At 48.0% G+C, this 20,012-nt stretch overlaps 1 protein-coding gene across 3 annotated transcripts in view; it reads right to left on the bottom strand.

Moving 5' to 3' along the window:
• Zfyve27 (zinc finger FYVE-type containing 27) overlaps window positions 1–18,431 on the bottom strand; it is a 21,339-nt gene extending 2,908 nt beyond the window's left edge. For 2 of the 3 annotated variants that reach the window (XM_055630020.1, XM_055630022.1), the window contains exons 1-11: window positions 18,253–18,431; window positions 17,965–18,041; window positions 17,302–17,590; window positions 12,171–12,241; window positions 9,963–10,149; window positions 7,495–7,590; window positions 6,186–6,298; window positions 5,287–5,426; window positions 4,663–4,734; window positions 3,320–3,340; window positions 3,017–3,161 (exon numbers count right to left, since the gene is read on the bottom strand). In XM_055630020.1, the coding sequence (XP_055485995.1) occupies window positions 3,017–3,161; window positions 3,320–3,340; window positions 4,663–4,734; window positions 5,287–5,426; window positions 6,186–6,298; window positions 7,495–7,590; window positions 9,963–10,149; window positions 12,171–12,241; window positions 17,302–17,498 (1,042 nt within the window). In that variant the 5' untranslated portion in view covers window positions 17,499–17,590; window positions 17,965–18,041; window positions 18,253–18,431. The remainder of the gene's footprint in view (window positions 1–3,016; window positions 3,162–3,319; window positions 3,341–4,662; window positions 4,735–5,286; window positions 5,427–6,185; window positions 6,299–7,494; window positions 7,591–9,962; window positions 10,150–12,170; window positions 12,242–17,301; window positions 17,591–17,964; window positions 18,042–18,252) is intronic. The other variant, XM_055630021.1, reaches the window with a different exon arrangement.
• Window positions 18,432–20,012: the final 1,581 nt, after the last annotated feature.

The following is a 20,012-nucleotide window of genomic DNA, read 5'->3' as shown; positions in this document are numbered from 1 at the left end:
ACACACACACACACACACACACACACACACACACACACACACACACACAGAGGCATGAAAGATCATCAAGGAGCATCTAGAGAATCTCCTCCCTGGAATCTAGGCCAGCCAACGGGGACCTGAGCCCTCAATGAAGCCCACCAGATGGAACCCTTTCACAATGTCTCCTTACAAACACCCACCCAGTGAGAGACAGATAGGCCTCCAAGAACTGCACATTCCTGCTTGCTGTCAGAAGATTCCGAGAGAAGCTTGAAACTGGGAACCTGCCAAGATGGCATGAAGGGCAGAATCTCAAGCACTGGTGGCAAGGAACAACACAAACCATCGTAGGCCACAAGTACAGTGAGTCAGAGATGCTTCAGACAGCGGCAGAGAGGCCAGCAGAGCTCAGGACTGGCAGTCAGGGATGGATGTTAGGAGAAATGAAAGATGGAGAAAAGTATTCTGGGGCCTGTTATGATCTTGCAGGGCAGCAATCAGCAGCAGAGGGCACAACTATGACTCCGGGGTAACATATCTGACCATGACAGTCCCAAAGCTCCTGCTAGTCAGCCAGGATTACCATTAGCTCTTGCTAAAAGAAGCTTCCTGGGATCAAGGACTAAAGACTACGGAGCCAGGGGTCCAAGGCTAAGGTGTCTGAGGCAAACATCTCTTTGCTGTTGGTGACCTCATAGGAACACAGAGGGAAAAAAAAAAAAAAAGAACCTAGGCTGCTTGTGGTACAAGAAAAAGTGCTTACTGACTGTGGCTCCTCCACCAAGGACAGAGGAAAGAGGCCTGTTCTACCTGCCCCCAGCAAGGGGGCAGGATAATGGGACAGGTCAAAGAGCCATGTCCAAGAACTCCTCATAACTAGATGGAGAGCCAGAGCTACACAGCCCAGTGACAGAGCTATGTCCCCATGTATATATCTGGTGCCCAGGAGGGCTGAGAGCTGACACCAGATCAGACAGTAACAGAGGGGGATGGCCCTACCCATCCCGAGCCCAACCACTCCACCTGTTCTCAGCAAAGGCCCAAATTCTTACAGTCATCCATCTTAACTCACCTCGTGACCCTGCCAAGAGAGAAGGGGAAGGCCAGAGGCCCACAGGGCAGTCATGTAGTAGTCTCTAGGCCAGGGGTGCCTGGGATACTCTTCACCAAGACTCTCATGTGGAGGCTCCAGAGGGAGAGCTCATCTCATCCCTCCCATAGACCCACCTCATCTACCGACAGCCAGATGTAAGGTCCCCTCAAGTGCACATATTATCGCCAGGCAATGGCATTACAAAGTGAGGCCTCGAGGGGGAGGGACTAGCAGAGCACTTATGGGTGAGAACAGTGCTCTTGTAATGGAGGCCCTGGACAGCACTTTGTCCTGCCACCATGGAGGAGGCAGCGAAAGTGTGCCACCTATGAACCAGACCCAAGAAGTGCTGGCCCTTTGATCTTAGACCCTAGCTTCTGCAACAATGGGAAATAAAACTTTGTTCATATGACGACCCAGCATGGTATATTTTCTTACATCAGCCTGGAATAACTAAGAAATCCCCGAGCAGCCTATCCCAGCCTGACCTGGGACCTGGACCCAGAGCCTAACACCTTGGAAGCAAAACTGTCACACTTGGCCTCAAAGCAGAGATCAGGCATGGTAGCAGGCAGAGGGGCATCAAAGGGCAAGAAAGGCCACTACCACTCTCAAACACTTTTATGGCCTTTGTCTATCGTGGTGAGAAGAATCTGAAACAAAACCCAGGTTTGAAAACAGGACAGACATAAAAGAAGGGACTTCTACACATCAGGGCTCAGAGAAGTCACAGGGAAGATGAAGAGGTAAAAAGGACACAGAGCACAATCATATGACCTGTAGAGAAGCCCAGCTCCCCTACCAGATGAAGCTCTTAGGTAACTTTGGGTTAACCGCCTGCAAATCGGGGACCACTCAGTGTCTCTGCTTAAAATGTACAAATACACAGGGTCACTTTGGACCAGCCATAGTAACTGCTCTGTATTTGGAACTCTAGTATCTGTCTGCTTCTGGGCCCAGAGGATCTGTCTGCCCCATTCCATCCACCTGAGAAATGAGAGTATGTATGAAAGGACCCTGAGCCTGGAGCAGATACCAAAGCCAACAGTCAATGCAGATAAAAGGGATGGATCCTGAGTGCCTAGCGATACAGACACACAGAAGCAAACAGCAGGTCCAGGACATCTAACCCTGAAAAGACAACCACAACACTAGTCAGGAGCAAGAAGGCAGGCCCCAGAGGCCCCTCAAATTCTGAAGATAAATCTAGGGATTTCCCCTCCCTCCAGAGACTTAGAACTCACTAAACACTGGAACAAACAATTCAAAGGTCATAGTGGCTCTCAGTCACCAGCAACTCTAGGCTCTTACCAGATCTGTAGCTGGCTCTGCTCTCAGGCTCCAGCTCAGATCCAGGGTCCCAAGTCATGCTCAGAGTCAAAGCCACTCTCCAAGCAAGCTCTTTCCTTGACCTACCCACAACCCCAGGAAAACATGAGCTAACCAAACTACAACTTCAGCTAGAAGTGACCCCAGAAAACTGCCATCCCCAGAAGAAGGTGCCTTTTCCAGCACATAGCCGGATCACAAGGACCTACAAGACCAGCCAGCACCTCCCATATGGACAGCACCCAGTTACTAAGGGCCAATCAGGCCCTGTGCTAACCCCTGGCCTGTGGTCATAATATCCACAACTCAACAAGAACTACTCTCTTTTACAGAAGGAGAAACTGAGGCATAATCTGCCCAAGGACACTGGGCCCACAAGCGCCTTCTCTTTTGGTCGCCTAATATTCAATAGAGAGGTGGACATGAGAGACCCATTCACTCCACACTCACACTTCTTCGGGAACATGCACATTTCCCAAGGTTCCATGGATATCTTTACCAATGCCCACAATTCTTGGGCTCTGTCCCTGTGGCTCAGGTGTCATCCCACTCCCCAGGTCCCACCAGCCCTACCCATATACCCCCACCTCCAATCCAGTTCTCTGGCCATACCGAAGTTGTTGGTAGGGTAACGCTTGCGGAGCCGCTCAGTAAGCCGTGACACCTTGCTGCGCAGCACCTCATTCTTGCTGAGGAAGCCATTGTCCTGCAGGGCCAGCTCATCCTCTGCTGGGCACGGGGTGCCCTCATCATCCTCCTATGAGAACAGGTTATTCCAGTCCTGCTCATCACTTACAAGAGCCCAGGCCGTGCATGCAGAGGCACCTGGACACGGTGGACCCCAGGAAGTATGGCACAGCTTACTCAGCAACCCTGCCAAGCCCAGCCCTGGCCCCTTAACCCTGCTCCACTTACCAGCACCACCAGGCGGGTCTCCTGCCTCCCAAGGTGCGGGGGAAGAAGAAAAGAAAACGGATAGATAGTAGAAAGGGAGAGGGCAGGAGGGGGCAGGGAACACAGTTGTGCCAGCCTCCATCCTAAGCTCTGAGCGCTTCCCACCAGGGAGGCGAAGAGGCACGCTCTCTGGAAGCAGCCCAGATGGTTAAGTGTTTCACTTAAGTTCCACACGCTTTAAAGAACGAAGGACAAATTGGGCCTGGATATAAAAATGTGCTCCTTACTTGGGTCATGAACAAAAATATTTGAAACTGCTGCCATCTCCATCCTCACAGTCTACAACCAGTATCAACTTGAGGAAATCTATAGCAGTCACAACTGAAATGGGCTGAGCAGGCCTGAGAGGAAGACAGGGCAGCAGTGTATCCAGGGCCTAGGTAAAATTCACAAGACTCTTGCTCTTCAAACAACCTTCCACTTTACAGAGAGACATGAACAGATGAGTCTCTACTCCGACACAAACAGTAATGCAACAGGGACAACAAACAGCAACAGCCAGAAGGCTTCAGGAAGCAGAGGACAGGGGGTGTAAGACAATTTGGAGCTTCAGCATGTGACTTGTCTACTTTCATTTATTGAGTGTGTACATGCCACAACATATATATAAAAGTCAGAGGGCAACTCTCCAGCATCAGTCCTCACCCTCCACCAGGTAGTCCTGGGGACCAAACTCAGGTCTTCTACCCACTCAGCCGTCTTGTAGCCTTGTGACTTACCCAATAGGAGGCGATGGCCCCTCAACTCTAATGACTACTGCAGACTCAGAAACACTTGGAAAACAGCGCATCTACAATTCTAACTGAAATTCACCAGGGTTTTAAACACTGGCTCAAAAAATTATTTTAAAAGTTTACAAGCCAAATAAAACATTTTCAAACTACCTAAATCTAAATCACTGTCTAAATCAAGGTTGTTAAACTTTCCATGAACTAGCACTTGGCCATGCAACCACTTTCTCCACCCTCCCAAGGGGCTATCTATGGACCTCAGTGTACAGAAAGGCAGAGGTACAGGGCAGGGCCCAAACATACCCATGACATCATGACCTGTAGCCCTGGTAACAAACCACCAATACCCAACAGTGGCTTGCAAAGCCAGCAGAGCCAGCCCTGCCTGAGACCCAGGACAGATGGTGGGAGAAGGAAGGGGCCAGTGGCAGTCTTTGAACCAGTGAATTCTAGCTCAGCAAGTGCTGGCTTCCCATGTGGATGTTAGAAAAATACACACAGGCACACACACAGCTCTCAGCCCACCCAACATCAAGCCTGGTCAGCAGAGGAAACAGGGAGAGGACCACCCACCTCAATTGCATCTTTGAACTCCTCGTCTGGCTCAGCCTCCTCAGCCTCCTCCACACTGCCCGGCGTGAGGTCCTAGGAAGAATGACTCTCTGGCAAAGCGAAGGTTGGCAACCCTTGTCCCTACAGTACAGAGCCACCTGCTGAGAGCCAGTGGCCAGGTTCCAGAACCCCAGGTCCTTCCCCAGGAAACTGCACAGCTGCAATAAAGAAGCAACTGGCAGGGAAGGGCAGCCTCACCCTAAAGGGCAGGGCCACAGAACAAGACAGCACGGTAGCCAACACTCAAAGTCTACCTGAGACCAGCCTCACTTATTAGCTAAAGCCTTTGGCAGCCACTCTTCTGCCACAGAATGACCTCATCCCCATTCTCAGAACACACCCCACAGGGTGCCAAGTGAGCGTGGCACCAGACACAGAACAGGTGTTCAGAAAAGCCCGGCAGCTTTCTCACTGCACTTCATGTTACTAAGCATCCCAGAGACTAGGCAGGAAGACGCTCCAGCCCAAAAGCTATGTCTTATTAACAGACTGTTACGAACAAGAGGAAAGAAAATAGGCCTTCAACAAGCATGAACAGGCTCCTGCCGACGGCAGAGCACTCACCTCTGTGGGCAGAGCACTCACCTCTGTGGGCGTAGGGGCAGGTGTACTCTCCAGCAGAGTACCCCTCCCCCCAGCACCCTGCGGAGCTGGGCTATCACAGATGTACTCCTCCTGCTTGGGGTTCATCCGCCGCTGCAGAGAAGCCCTGTATTCAGACACCACTGCCCAGAAAATGGAGAATAGGTTTGGAGGTGACATGACACAGTGGGTGCTGTAGTGGGGCATGCCACACCTTTCATCTCAGCACTCGGGAGGCAGAGGCAGGTAGAGCTCTGTGAGTTCAAGGCCAGCCTGCTCTGTTAAGTGAGTTCCACGTCAGCTAGGACTACAAAGTGAAACCCTGTCTCAAAAATAAAATAAAGCAAAATAATAAAATAAAATTCTAGAAAGAACTCCACGCAGAACTTCCCAGACAGAGACATGATGGTGGCAATCTGGGAGTGTTCTCCATCAGCACCAGTCCCTCTGCTACAGAGTCAGCCAGTGAGTCTATAGTAAGTTATCCATAAACTGAGGGCACAGAGGGGAAAACAAGGAGAGGACAGGACCTCTACAGACTGCCCAGCATGCAGAAGCCAGACTCAGGGGTCACACAGAGATGAGACAGCTAAATGCAGGTGGCCACAGTCCAGAATTAGGCAGCAATTAGGGAAAAGACCCCTCCCTTATGTCCTAGAAGCCACCCAATCAGTAAGTAGTGTCTCATCTGTCTTAAAAAGGGAGAGGACACCCCTCTAACAGCAGCCACCTTAGAGAACTGTCAGGCCCCCTGACCCCAGCACACTTCCAGAGATCTAGCAACAGCCTTCCCAGAGATGCTCCAGCGAGAAGCCGCCCCCTTGTGGCAAGCACAACACACAGACAGAAGCAGGAACTCCAAACAGGTCCTGGGCCCAGCTGTCAGGCTCTCTGGGCCTTACCTCGGAAGAACTCCACATTTCCCAGAAAGAGTGTGCTGTTTAAAAGGGCGAGGACCCAGCAGAGTGGCAACAGGTAGAGCATGCAAACCATGCCGAGAAGAGCGCCATAGAACCTGGATGAACACAAAGTCCAAGATCAGAAGAAAAATGGTGGGGAGTGTCCAGGTGAGAAACAGCTCTGGCACAAACTGACCTGCCAATCAAAGTGTGACCTACTGAGGAAGCGCTCTGTGCTATGGTGCTGGTTTCTATCATGTGAGACTGGTGAAGCTACAATGTGTCTCACGCTGGGAGCCACTGCACTGGCTCAGCTGCCTCTGCTTACAGGGTCTGGCTCTGAAATCTAGACACAGACTTGAGCCTGAAACAAACTCTGCCACTTGTCCCTGTGGCAAGACCCTTGGTTCTCAAGTATTACTTTATTCACCTACAAAGTGCATGTAGGAACAGCACCTACTCCACGCGCGGTCACTAGGAAGAGTAAGACAATAAACAGGAGCCTCTGAGCACAGACCTGGCACAAAGGGAGGCCTAGGCAGACACTAGTTATGGTCACTATAGACATGGGAAAGCCTCAAAAACATCCTATTTGTGCAGTAATTAATCTTTTAAGTTTATTCTTCAAAAAATTAAAATTAAAAGTCCATAAAAATGCTCACTGTAGGGTTAGTAAAGAAAATAGAAATCATCTAAATATACAATAGAACACTTCTATAAATTACAATCATTCACAGTCCACGTTACAATAATCCCAAAGACATTATTGCAACTACTTATGATGTAATTACTAAAGAGAAAGAAATCTCACATGCAGGCTAGAGAGATGGCTCATTGGCCTAGGGTACTTTTGACTCTTGCCAACAACCATGGTTTGATTACCAGCACCCACAAGGTATACATACATACATACATATATGCAGGTAAACATTCATATATATATATATAATTAATAAACAAAACTAGAAAGGGAAATAAAATCTTACATTCCACATGAAGCTGCCAGGCACATGAGCAGCTGCAGAAGGGAGCAGAATGGATCAGCTGCTACAGCAGGGTGGTGGATTACACAGTGAGGTGCTCACCAATTATTAAAGTACTGTTACTCTGTACCTTCTAAAAAGGCGCCTGCGCAACCATGTACAGCTAGATCAAAAACTTATGTGCAGACCCACACTCTAGGGCCAGGGGCACTCTTGCCTGAAGCAGGTGGGGCAGAAGCCTTTTCAAGGCATCCGTTCCACCTCGGGAAGAAGGGACTCAGCCTACAGGCTTCTACAGGGCGTGGGGTGGAAAGGAAGGGGCTACTCACTGTGAGGACACCACAGGGTTCTCCCAGTGCAGCACACGGTAGGCTGACTCGCAGGTACAGCACAGGCGGGTCAGGAAGGCTTCCAGCTGGATCAAGCTGCAAACACAGGAGCTTCTGAGTGGCCAGGGCCCACCCCTCCCAAACCAACACACTCATACATCCAGGAGTACAGAGGCTGTGAGGAGGCAGAACCTGGGCTCACAGGCACAGCTGGCTAGCGGTGGTCACAGTCTGTAAACACTGCTGCTACAAGACAGCCTGGCCAAGACGCTCCAGCCCATTCCAAGCCCCTCTGGGAGACCCTTGCCGAGGTGAAGCAGTTAAGGTCCCTGCTATTCTTTTTTTTTTTTTTTTTTTTTTTTAATTACAACTGGGAGGCACCACTTTATGGAGTCAGTGCTCTCCTTCCACCCAAAGGACTCATTAGAGACATGGCTGCTTCTAGAGCTCAAGCAGGAAAAGTGTCAGACAAATGTCAATATTCAGTTGTGCCATACAGTAAGGCAGTCCTGAAAAATGATGGGGATGTGACGAACACACAACCAGCTCAAAGTGGTCCCAGTGGCCAAACCTAGGACACCCCAAGACAGAAGGAAGGACTGTAATAGATTAGATCCCACTGAGTGAAATAAGAGCCTGTGCATTCACACTGATGATAAATGAGAAGCACATCTCCTCACTGCAGAATGCCAGAAAGTAAATGCAAACAGAATGGTAAGCACAGATCCACTTCACAACCACGGGAACAAACTGAGGCAGGCAAGAGCCCCCAGCGGCTTTTCCAGCAGTTGAGTGAATGCTGATGAGGAACAAGATCCTTCAGTCTCGAAGCATCTCTCCACAGATTACTAATAACCAAGCGCAAACAGTAATTTTCAGTAGAGAAGCCTTAAGCAAGTGACCAAAGTTAGTGCCTCCTAAATCATGTGGCTCAAGTAGGGACTATGGCACTCCACCTGCCGGTCAGTACACGCTCAATCTAACAAGGAACCGAACAACACAGCTGAGAAGCAAACACAGTAAGCCTGCACCAGGTCAAGTATATTGACATGGAAGTGCTCACTCCAGGTTCACAGAACACAGAACCTGAACACAAGGGCTGAGGTGCTTGGCAGCCGAGGTCTCAGATTTAATCTTAGCACAACAGGGAAGAAAAAAACTTCGATGTAGTGTATGACCCTAGATTAGACCCTGGACCAGGAGAAACCAATATAAAAATGTTCATTAATACAACTGGCAAAAATGTGATTATGAAGCATGCAGCAGAGAACAGTACTAATATATAATTAAAATGTCCTAATTCTGACTGTTGTTCTGGAAATACATAAGACAATGTTCTTGGTCTCAGGAAACAAATGTCGAAGTGTTTGTGGAGTAAACAGAAAAAATGTCAGGAGGCAGAAGCAGATGGATCTCTGTGAGTTCGAGGCCAGCCTGGTCTACAGAGCTACACAAAGAAACCCTATCTTGAAAAACAAACAAATAATGAAACAAACACACAAAACAGAAATGATGTTTTCATTTTTCAAATGGTTCAAGGAAAAAAAAATAGATAACTAAAGCCAATGTGACCAAATGTTTGTAATTTCTCTGCATGGATAAAGGTACACATGGAACTGTTTTCATCCTTCTTGTACCTCTTGCCAAATATTAAGATTTATTTCAATGTCAGTCATGCTGGCACATGCCTCTAATCCCAGCACTTGGGAAGCAGAGGCAGGTAGAACTCTGTCAGTCTGAGGTCAGCCTGGTCTGCAGAGTGAGTTCCAAGCTAGCCAAGGCTACATTACAAGCTCATGTTTGTAAAACAGAAATGCATAAAAATAAGTTACTTCACATTACAAACGTTTGGGGGGGGGGTTTTGTTTGTTTTTTTCCCAGATACCTGGGCCTCACTCCTGATGACTCACAGTTCTGTTATCATTCCTGTTTTATATCCAAAGCCTACATGGAGCCTGATCCAAGGAAAGGCCAGGAAAAGCCAGCTGCCACTGATGCTGGCAAAGTTAATATCCGTCAGCAGTCTTAAAGCTGCTCCCTCAAAGCACCAGCCACGTCATGTTTAGGATGGTGATGATGACTAACACCAAACACCTTCTGAGTAAGCCCAACGTCACATCTGACAGACTGGGGACCCAACACCTAGAGAAGCAGGTTGTCCGATGCCGCACAGAAGTGGAAGAGGTGGGATTCCAGCCCAGCACTGGTTGCACAGGCAGTACCTAAGCAAGGCCCCTAGTGGTGTTTCTGGGGAAAGAACACAGCTGTGAAAGCAGCTGAACCTGGAGTCTCAGTCACTGGCTAGCTCAGCCTTTGCCTCCCTCTGTAAGAGGGGGATAATAACAGTGTCTGCTCAGAGCAGTACAGACTGAGTAGCGTGAAGTCTGTGTGAAGTGTGTGGCACACAGGCAGCCTGTGGTGTGGTGCTGGCTCTCTCCCCCAGACTCCTAGCTCCCTTCAGTACTCACAAGCTTTTCACCTCAGCCACAGCTTCAGGGCGGGAAAGACGCACTTTCTGTAGGTCTTCCTGCCTTATGCTGTGGTACTTCCTCCGCATCAGCTCAGACTCTGGCAGCTGCGCCCGGCAAACCTCCTGAAGATAGCCCAGCAAGGCGGGCACTGAAATCATCAAGGCACCCATGGAGTACCATGCACCTAAGAGATGGAGAACGCGACAGTTAACACAGTAAACAAGGCCAGGAGCCTGCCCGCTGCTGGCCGATGCTGGCTTCCTCGCCTCCTCCAGGGCTCTGCCTGAGTTGCCTGGCCTGATCACATTATGGGTAAGTCTCCAGATCTCCCTGCTCTATGACCTGCTCAAGCCAGCTTTGTTTTCCCTCGTTGATCTTATCACCACACCATATACTATGGATATGCTCACCAGCAATTCTGCAAAAGCCAGTTCTAAACCAAACACACTTAGATATGTGATCACAGATGGCACTCTAGCCTTGTGTAGTACATTAAAAATTGCTTCAGGCAGGGCTGGAGGGATGGCTCAGCGGTTAAGAGCACTGTCTGCTCTCCCAAAGGTCCTGAGTTCAATTCCCAGCAACCACATAGTGGCTCATAACCATCTATAATGAGATCTGGTGACCTCTACTGAAGTGCAGGTGTACATGCAGGCAGAGTATTTTATACATAATAAATGAATCTAAAAAATAAAGAAACCTTTAAAAAAACTATCTTCAGGGGCTGGAGAGATGGTTTAGTGGTTAGAAGTATGGGCTGCTCTGCCAGAAGACCTGGGTTTAACTTCCAGCAGCCACATGGTAGCTTACCATCATCTGTAAGTCCAGTTCCAGGGGATCTAACTCCTTCTGGCCTCTACAGACATTGCATACACACACACACATACACACACAGTACACAGACATACATGCAGGCAAAAAAACATCCATATACTAAAATAAAATAGAAACTGTCACAGCACACAATAGACGGTTCACATCTGCAGTCTGGAGGCTGCTGGAAGTCCCCCAATGTTGAAAATTTAGTCCTCTATCACTAAGGCCGACTGGAAGCCTTTCCTTTAGCTTTGAGGATAATGTAGGGTCCTGAGGATTGAGGGATAAATACTGAGACAGAGACAAAATTTAAAGCAGGAACTTCGACCCTGTAACACAATATCGAAACCCTAGGATATATAATCAAAGAAAAATCTAACTAAGAAAAAGGAAGCTGGGTATGATGATGGCTGTATTTGTAGCCCCAGAATCTGAGAGGCTGAGGCAGGAGAATGGGTAGTTCCAGGCAAAGCAGACCTATGTAGTGAGTTTAAGGAAAGCTTGGGCTACACAGAGAGCCCCTGCCTCAAAAAAAAAAAAAAAAGAAAAAAGATGATCTTGTGTGAACCGGGTAATTTTCAACCCACTGATTCCTTATGCCCACAGGAAACAGGAGACACTAAGAAATATGTGTGTGAAAAATTTATGTAAGAACACATAAATAGAGGACTAGCTCCTCAGAACATTCCACCCTGGTCCCTTCAATCAATTCCTGAGGAGGGGTTGGAGGGGCTGCTTTATCTACATCTGCCTGACAATTCCAATCCTGAAGAGGCTGGGTCACAGCATCCATAACAGAAGTCCTCAGGAGACACTGCCTCCCAGGACATCTACAGTCACCATCTAGTCGCCGGTGGCTACCCAGCACATCAAGGCTCATTTGCTAGACCAGAGAAAATGACAGATGGGAGGGGTGTCTCCTCACCTCCCCCTCTGGATACCCTTACCTCGTGTCATGTTGACAAATGACAAAAACTGAGGTAGGAACATAAAAGGGGAAGAGGTCGATGCATGAGCCAGCAGTCACAAAGGAAGCAGTAGAGAAGAGCAGCGGCTACAGTCTGTGCTGCTGCTCTGTGTGAGGCACTGGACTGAGTGGCACACACAGGCTCTCTCCTCACATGTGCATGAGAAAAGACTGTTGCTGTTCTTCTTTCAGAGATGAGGGAGACTGGGTATCAACAGGTAGGCTACATCATGTGCCCAAAGTCACACACACAGGCTGGGCCTTTGAGGTCTCCCCAGAGCTTGTGTTCCAACACCAAACAGACCTAGGAGGAAGCGACCTAGCAAAGAGGGCAAAAAGGTAGTCCCTCCCAGAGTCCCACCTCCGGGTTCTTCCCCCACATTCAGCCACAAAACCCACTGGCCTCCAGAAGTAATTCTTACCCTCGTTCAATGTGAGGAACAAGACGTTGAGGCCCAGGCAGGTCAGCAAGGAACACAAAGGCATCTGCCACCTACAACATAGAGTTCTGATCACAAGACAGCCATTGCTCCAACCTGAAAGATGCCTGGCAGCACAGCCAGCCAGCCCAATCTAGACATGAGGAGGAGGAGGCTTGCAGAGGACCACGGAGAAATGCACAGGGGTTATCAACAGGTCAGGAGGCTAGAGAGCAAGAGAGGGATCACACATCAGCCCTGGGTGACCAAACTAGAAGACCCACAGAGCTTTCTTCCAGAGGGAGGAGTCTTTCTAACATCTGTTGAGAAACCTGGTCACTGCTGCTTCCCCATGTTTTGTAAGGTGCTGGCCTTTACAGGGGACACTGACAAGGTTCTTTTAGCACGTTCCTTTGTCCTATTTCACAATTTCCTAAGACGGTATCAGCATACCCTCCAGACCACTTGCTGGACCACAGAAAATAACGGATATGAGGAAACAAAAAAACCTCTTCAGCTCATCAGTCTATCATTTGTGCAAAAATTCATCAACAGCAGCAGGAGCGGTGGCACACACCTTAAATCCCAGCACTCGGGAAGCAGAGGCAGGCAGCTTTCTGTGAGGTCAACCTGGTCTACAGAGTGAGTTCCAGGACAGCCAGGGCTACACAGAGAAATCCTGTTTTGAAAAAAACAAAACAAAACAAAACAAAACAAAAAAAGGACTTATCAACACAGTGATGTGGCCTTCTTTGCCCACCTGTTACTTTATCTCTTTACTTCTATAATCTTGAGCATTTACCTCATTTTGTTTTGAATATATATATATGTATTTTTTTTTCTCCAAAGGGAGAAAATACTGTACTAAAACTGAAGCTCAGTGGTAGAGAGCACTAGTGTAGCAAGCACAGGTCCTGAGCTCAACCTCGGCTATAAAAACAAAACAAAACAAAACAAAAAACTAAAATAAGCATGCAACGGAGTTGTCACACAAAAAACACAGCCAGTGTAAACTGAAAAGAGATGCAGCACCCACCACACACCACCAAGTCCCCAAAGAGAGGAGAAGTGACTCAGATCTCCCAGGACGAGATAGTGCTGCTGGTACAACTGTGGAAAAGGACATTTTATATTTAATATGAACTTAGAACCTGGTGTGGCCAGTCTGTAATCCCAGCACGGGGGAGGCAGAGGCAGGAGGATCAGGACTTCAAAGTCAGCCATAGCCACACAGTTAGCTGGAGGCCAGTGTGGCTACATAAGACCCTGTCACAAAAACAATAAAATAAGTGAAAATAAAGTAAAATAAAAGAAGCTAGCTAACAAAAGAGAATAGATAATAATAACAATAACGAAGCCACTAATATCTATATCCTAAGGTTAATATGTACAAGATGAACCATCGGAGGAGAGAGACAAGTGTCAAAAAATAAACATGCCTGCTGCTGGCAAACAATGCATTCACAAGTTATGTGGTTTTTTGTTGGTTTTTTTCGAGACATGGTATCTCTGTGTAGCCGTGGCTATCCTGGACTCACTTTGTATACCAGGCTAGCCTCACACTCACAGAGATCCACCTGCCTCTGCCTCCGAGTGCTGGGATTACAGGTGTGCGCCACTGTGCCTGGCTTATATGTATTTTCTTTAAGAAAAAAATTTTTTGCTATATTTTATTTATTTGTGTGTTCACATATGTAGACCAATGTGCACACACGTGGAGATCAGAGGACAGCTTACAGGAGTCAGTTCTTTACCCACTGAGTGTGTTCTGGGGATTAAGTCCCTGAGGCTTGGAGTCAAGAGCCTTCACCCAATGAACCATCTTGCCTGCCCTTTAATGTATTTCCTGATATACAACTATCAAGTGAAGTTACTAGATTACATGTGACTTCTACTGTGTGTGTGTATGTATGTGTGTGATCACTCTCCACCTTATTTTTTGAGACTGGGTCTCCCGCTGAACCGTGAACTCACCAATGTGACAGGCTAGCTGACCAGTAAGCTCCCAGGATGTTTTGGTCTCCAGTGTCCCAGGCACACTCCACCACACCTGGCTTTTGACATGCGTGCTGGAGCTCCAGCATTTTACAAAATGAGCCAGCCCCCAGCCTGGGCTCTTAGCTTCTAATGGACATTATGAGGAAAGGAAGTAACTCTTTACAGCCTTGCTCACGATGTCAAACACGTCACCCACACAACCCTAAACATGTCTCAAAACCCTCAAAACCACTGGTGGCTGCCAATACAGTAAAATTAAAAAACAAGCCTAAAACAAACAAACAAACAAAAAAAAAAAAAAGGAAAGAAAGTTTGGTCTAAACTCAGCCCTATTTGAAAAGTAAAAAAAAAAAAAAAAAATCACACTGCCAGTGAAGTTGCTTTCCTTCCAAAACCACTGATCTAAGGTCTTTACTGACAGTTTGATCCTGGGAGACCGGCAAAGCGGAATAGCTCCATAGAGGAGTCTTAAAATTTTACTGTAGCTCCAGACCCCACAGCCAAACTCCAAGATTAGGTTCCTCTTCAGTCAGATTCTCTTTACTAAAAGAGAACAATCAAAAGCATAAACTAATCTGACAGCTACTTTCACAGACCAGCGATCGCTCTGCCAGCATCTAGAGACTACAGCTGAGGGAGGTGCTCCCCCTCCATCCAGCTCCAAGCTGACTCCCATATCCTCAGACCTCTCTTTCCAGATAATGGAAACCCTAAAAGTTAGTGTGCCAAGAAGCACTACCCGCCAGCAGAGGAAAGCAGAACAGGGCATATGTAACTTGTGTGCTTTGCCTGAATGGGTAAAACAAAAGGCGGCACAGACAGACAGGATGAGAATGCCAGAAGGCACAGCCCCATCTCTCCCTCCCCTAAAAAGATGGAAGTGCACTTTGGTTAGTAGGTGCTGCTGGAATTCAGAGAGGTGAGATGGGCCTCTTGTTCTACCTACACCATGCCCTCAGAGCGCATGGATCTCACAGTAGAGAGCACAGCTCTGAACACTGACTAACCCAATCTCTCGGGACACTGTCATAAATTAAAGGGGTGAGTGAGAGTGTGAGGCCTTGACAAGGAGTTATTACCAAGTGGCGTAAGTGTTGTACCAGGAGGCTTGTTTCAGCCCAGAAGCACAAAGAAAAAAATAGTAATGACAAATGATCTCCTGTGCCAGGCATGCTGCACACTTTTAATCCCAACACTTGGGAGGCAGGGGCAGGCAGATCTCTGTGAGTTCAAGGCCAACCTGGACTACAAAGTAAGTCCAGACAGCCAAGGCTACACAAAGAAATCCTGTCTCAAAAGAGAGAAACGGTCCCCTACTTCTAGACTGAGAAAGGGATAGACTCAACAGCACCCTTCAAGGCAACCCAGCTCCACTCCTCCAGCCTCTGACCAGTTTACTTCAGCACATAAAATGGTTGAATGTTTTTAAAACAATCTGATGGAAACTAGACGCTCGTTTCTTTATGAATAAGCATGCAAGAACAGACACACACACAGAGTTCTGTCTGCAGCTTCAGGGCATTCACCCTTAAACCTATCCACAGGCTCCAAGTTAAGAACACCTACTTGGAGCTGGTGAGATAGTTCAGCAGGTAAAGGTGCTTGCAGCCAAGCCTGAGGGCCTGAGTTTGATCTCTGAGACCCACATGGCAGAAGGAGACAGTCAACTACTGTAAGTTGTCCTCTGATGTATACACAACACACAACTCTGCCCTCTTCTGTTTGAGACACAATTTTTATGTGATTCTTGATGTCATGCCATATTAAGGGCATAGTATTTCCTTTTCCTTTAGCTTGAATATAATCCAGTTTTTAGCTCTAACTTCCAGTTAAAGAGCTATATACAGCCAAACAGACAAATCTCAGAAGGAAGTTCTCCAAGACAGTGTGCCCAGTCACTTCAGTAAACTGGTACATGAAATGAGAGCCTGGTTCAGTTTGAAAAAGACTTACATGACATAAAGATGACACAAAATACACAATGCTAGAGAGGAACCTGACAGGAGGTGGCAAAATAAGTGTCCATGACATGCTTGGAAAAAGCGAGGAAAGTGGGAACGGACCAGAGGAAGATATGAAGAAATTGTTTTTAATTATGTTAGGTATAACATTATTTTGATGATGATACCAAATGACTTTATTAAGACATAAATTAATCAAAAATGTAAAACCGTTTATTTGCAATTCAGGATATTGGTTTGGTTTGGGGGTATGTTGGGTTCTTTGTTCTGTTTGGGGGGGGGGGCTTGTTTTTGAGACAAGGTATTATGTAGCCCAGGCTGGCGCCAAATTTGCAATGGAGCTAAAGATGATTTTGAACTTTGGATCCTCTTGTCTCTACCTCCTAAGTGCTATGATTATAGGCACATTCCCAGATAAAATATATATATATTTTAATATACAGGTACAAACACCTGTAATCCCTGTACTTGTGAGTCTGAAACAGGAAGCTTAAGTCTGAGACCAGCCTGTGCTACACATAATGTGACACCATTTCAACAAGAAAAGGAAAAGGAAAGAAAGCTAGAAAAAAAAGTTATAGAGGCTGAAACAGAAAATAAAAAATGAAGAAAACTGAGAACCATAATCCCAAGTAACAAACAAAACTGCTATCTAGTTTTTTTCAAAGGTATTTGTACTTGAGGTTTGTTTAAAATTATAGCTTGCCATTGGAACGGCTTAGCCCATTGGGTGCTTGCTTCCAAGCCTGAGTCAAGTCCCTAGAATCCACCATGGAAGGAGAACCAACTCCCAAGAGCTAGCCTCTGACCTGCACACAATGCCACACACATACAAAAATAACAAAATTAAAAATTTAATATTAGTTATATTAATATTGGGAGAGAAAAAAAAAAAAAACCTAAGTCTGCTCTCAGCTACATCAAGCCAATGTCCAAGGCTTTCTGGCAGTCCCTAAGAGGAGTTTATCCAACCACAAAGAATCCTGATGAAAGCCAAGTGGTTCCCACTCCCTCCCTGCCTTTCCTGCATAGAGCTGGAATAAAGGTTGACCTGAATAACTCAAATATTCAGAACTAGTCGTAACTAAAGGACAACCCCACTACAGCCCAACTGGCCAGAGCTGCTCAAGACTGCCAGGAGAGATCAATGGAAGAGCAACCGCTGAAGTCTGTACCTTAGCAGGAATCGAACCCCATGACCTGCATCCTTCAGGGGTTCCAGGTAGACCTCTAGCCTCTTGTAGGACAGAACCAGGTTGAAAAGGTCAAATGCTGTTGACTTGGTAGGGGCCGGTGGACACTCAGAGAAAACCTCAGGCATCACACTGGGGCTCGCCTCTGGCCCACTCGGGTCCCGTTCTGCTGTCTGCATCTTGTAATCGTGATTCCCCACACTCACAATGCACTTCCAAGTCTTCAACACGATTCCCCTTGCATCATTTCATGTGGTACTTAGGGTTAAACCTGTGAGGTAAGAGAGAATACCCATTTCATGCTGGAGAAAACTTTGTTCAGCAGGATGAGGCAGATGACTTAGATAGAAAGCTTGTTCTTCATGAGCCCCTCCAACGCTGTTTTCCCCCCCAGACCTTTCAAGAGCATATAAACAGTTAATAACTAGGTTGTTAAAGGGAGTCAGTTGGTAACCCCAAGAGAAACGGTGTCCTGTGTTAGTTTTCTCCCATCTTTACTTGGTAATCCCTATTTATCCTTCAGGTGTCAGCATAAGGGGGACCACGTAGCTCGGTTAAGTTTTTGTCAACACGCCCAGTGTTACACTGGGAGACCCTTGCCAGGGCTTCCAAAGATTCATGAACTTTTCCTAACAACACACTTACCACGCTCTTAACCCTGGCTCTTCCACTCATCACTTGGAAAAGGGGCCGATTGGACCCCAAACTCCCGACAGGACGACCTAGGAAGAAAGGAAACCCGGGCAGGCGCGAGATAGGAGCCTAGGATTAGCAGGCAAGGGTCGACAGAGGCCTCAACCACCATCACCTCCCAAACCGGGCAAAGCAGGCCACGCCCAAGGTCGCGGTGCCAGCAGGTGGGGACCCCCCAACCCGGTGGGAGCGCCAGACTCCGTAAACACACAGGGACGGGGCGTGATGGCCTTCACCTACCCAGACGCTGGCCAGGAGAGGGAGGGCAGGGACGGCCAAGGGGACAGAAGGGCCACCAAGCCCCGGAGCGGTCCCTCAAGGCCCGCCCCACCCCACTCCGCGCCACCTCCCACCGACGCTCCGAAGTCGCAGGTCCACGGGAGAGCAATCTGTCCCTCCGCTCTCCTAGCTTCCGGGACGCGACTCACTCTGCGGTGGCGCGTCCGTGACGTCACCACGCCCATCCCGCCTTGGGTCGGGCTCCGGCCTTAGCCCCGCCCATTCAAGCGCAGGTGAGCGAGCTCATCAATACTGCGCCTGCGCGCTCTTCCCTCCACGGCTAAAAGCTGGTTAACTCGGTTTCTGCCACACGAGATTTAACTCATTTAGTGTCCCGGAACCCTAGGACCTAAGGCATGGGGACCAGCCTAGCTCCGGAACATTACAGCAAGGACAGAGCCTAGCATGGTGACCCACGTCTAAAATCAAAACCCTTGGGATTCTGAGTCAGGAGTATCTCTAGTTCAAGGCCACCCTTGGCTATGGGAGCACCAGCCTCAAAAAAGAAGGGGGAGAAGGATAAAAAGGGAAAAATACTTAGAAGCTCCGTGAGCTTAGGAAAAGCAGAAAACACATCTTGTATACCAGGTACCTAGAATGGCGGTAGTTCAAGGTCCTGTGCGGCCCGTTCCTAGCTCAGTCCTCCTCACATCTTGGGACCAAGTTGGTGTCCCTTAAAACACACTTCCCGTGGGTTTTCATTAAGCAGCAGCCAGGAAGTACACTAAGCTTTTTGTGCGCATTATCCTATCTGGGCCTCCTTCAATAACCCTATTGGGGGTTATCACCATTTCACAGATGAGGAATTTGAGTCATGGTAAGTAACTTCTTTAATGTCACAGCACATAAACCTCTTGGAACTGGGATTTGAGCCAAATATATCACTGGATCCCCGGAACCCCAGCCGTAATGGCGCCCACACGAGTCTGCATCTACTGGCTCTATCTACCCTGCTGCTCTCTATCAAGCGCCTCAGTCTCAGCCAGCTGAACCCTCTTTTGTTACCGCCAACGGCCCTGGACCCCTGCCAACTCCTCAGATTGCTTGTCACACCTGTCTGCCCCTCTTCATGCTTCCATCCAAACCCAAACAGCTCGTCTTAGCAGGAGTCAGACATCTGCAGCCTCCTTGACTGCCCAGCTGGCAGTAGCCACCCTCAGGGCCGCCCCAAAGCTTATTGACATCTCTCCCAGCATCTCTTTTTTCAGAGAAACAGGCATCCCTACTCCTCCATCCAGGACTCAGCTGTCCTGGGAATCCCAACTCTTTCCACTTCCTTAAGGCCAGTCACTGTTCCAGGGGCTCTGAAATCTTTCCTCTCACTAACACTCCTTATCCTACCTTCTTTAACGCCTCTCTTCTTGTCTGAGTTGCTGCACTCTGCTGCTCATTTCCTCACCCAATTCACTCCTCACCAACTATAATCCTGTCTTCCTGGGTCACCTGAGCTGCTAACCCCAACGGACACTTCCAGTCTGCCTTGCAGGAGCTTTTGGCAGCACTGGGCACTTGGTAGCCTCGTCTACCTTAGCATCCAGAATACCACCCTTGCTTGGTCTCCTACCTTCAAGGTCTCTTTGGGGCTTTTCTTCCCTCAAATGTTGTCTATCTGCCTCCTTCCTCGCTTTAACTCTCCGTTAGCTGTTGGCTAATGTCTCCAGCAGCTAGAGCACTGGTACAAGGCAGGTATGCTGTGGAAGGGTAAGGGACTTGCAAGAGGT

The sequence above is a fragment of the Psammomys obesus genome, unplaced genomic scaffold, assembly GCF_907164565.1.
Source record: "Psammomys obesus unplaced genomic scaffold, mPsaObe1.curated_primary_1811, whole genome shotgun sequence".
In the NCBI taxonomy this organism is placed as follows: Eukaryota; Metazoa; Chordata; class Mammalia; order Rodentia; family Muridae; genus Psammomys; species Psammomys obesus.
Note: the sequence above shows the minus strand (reverse complement) of the source record. Positions and strands in the feature narration are given on the sequence as shown.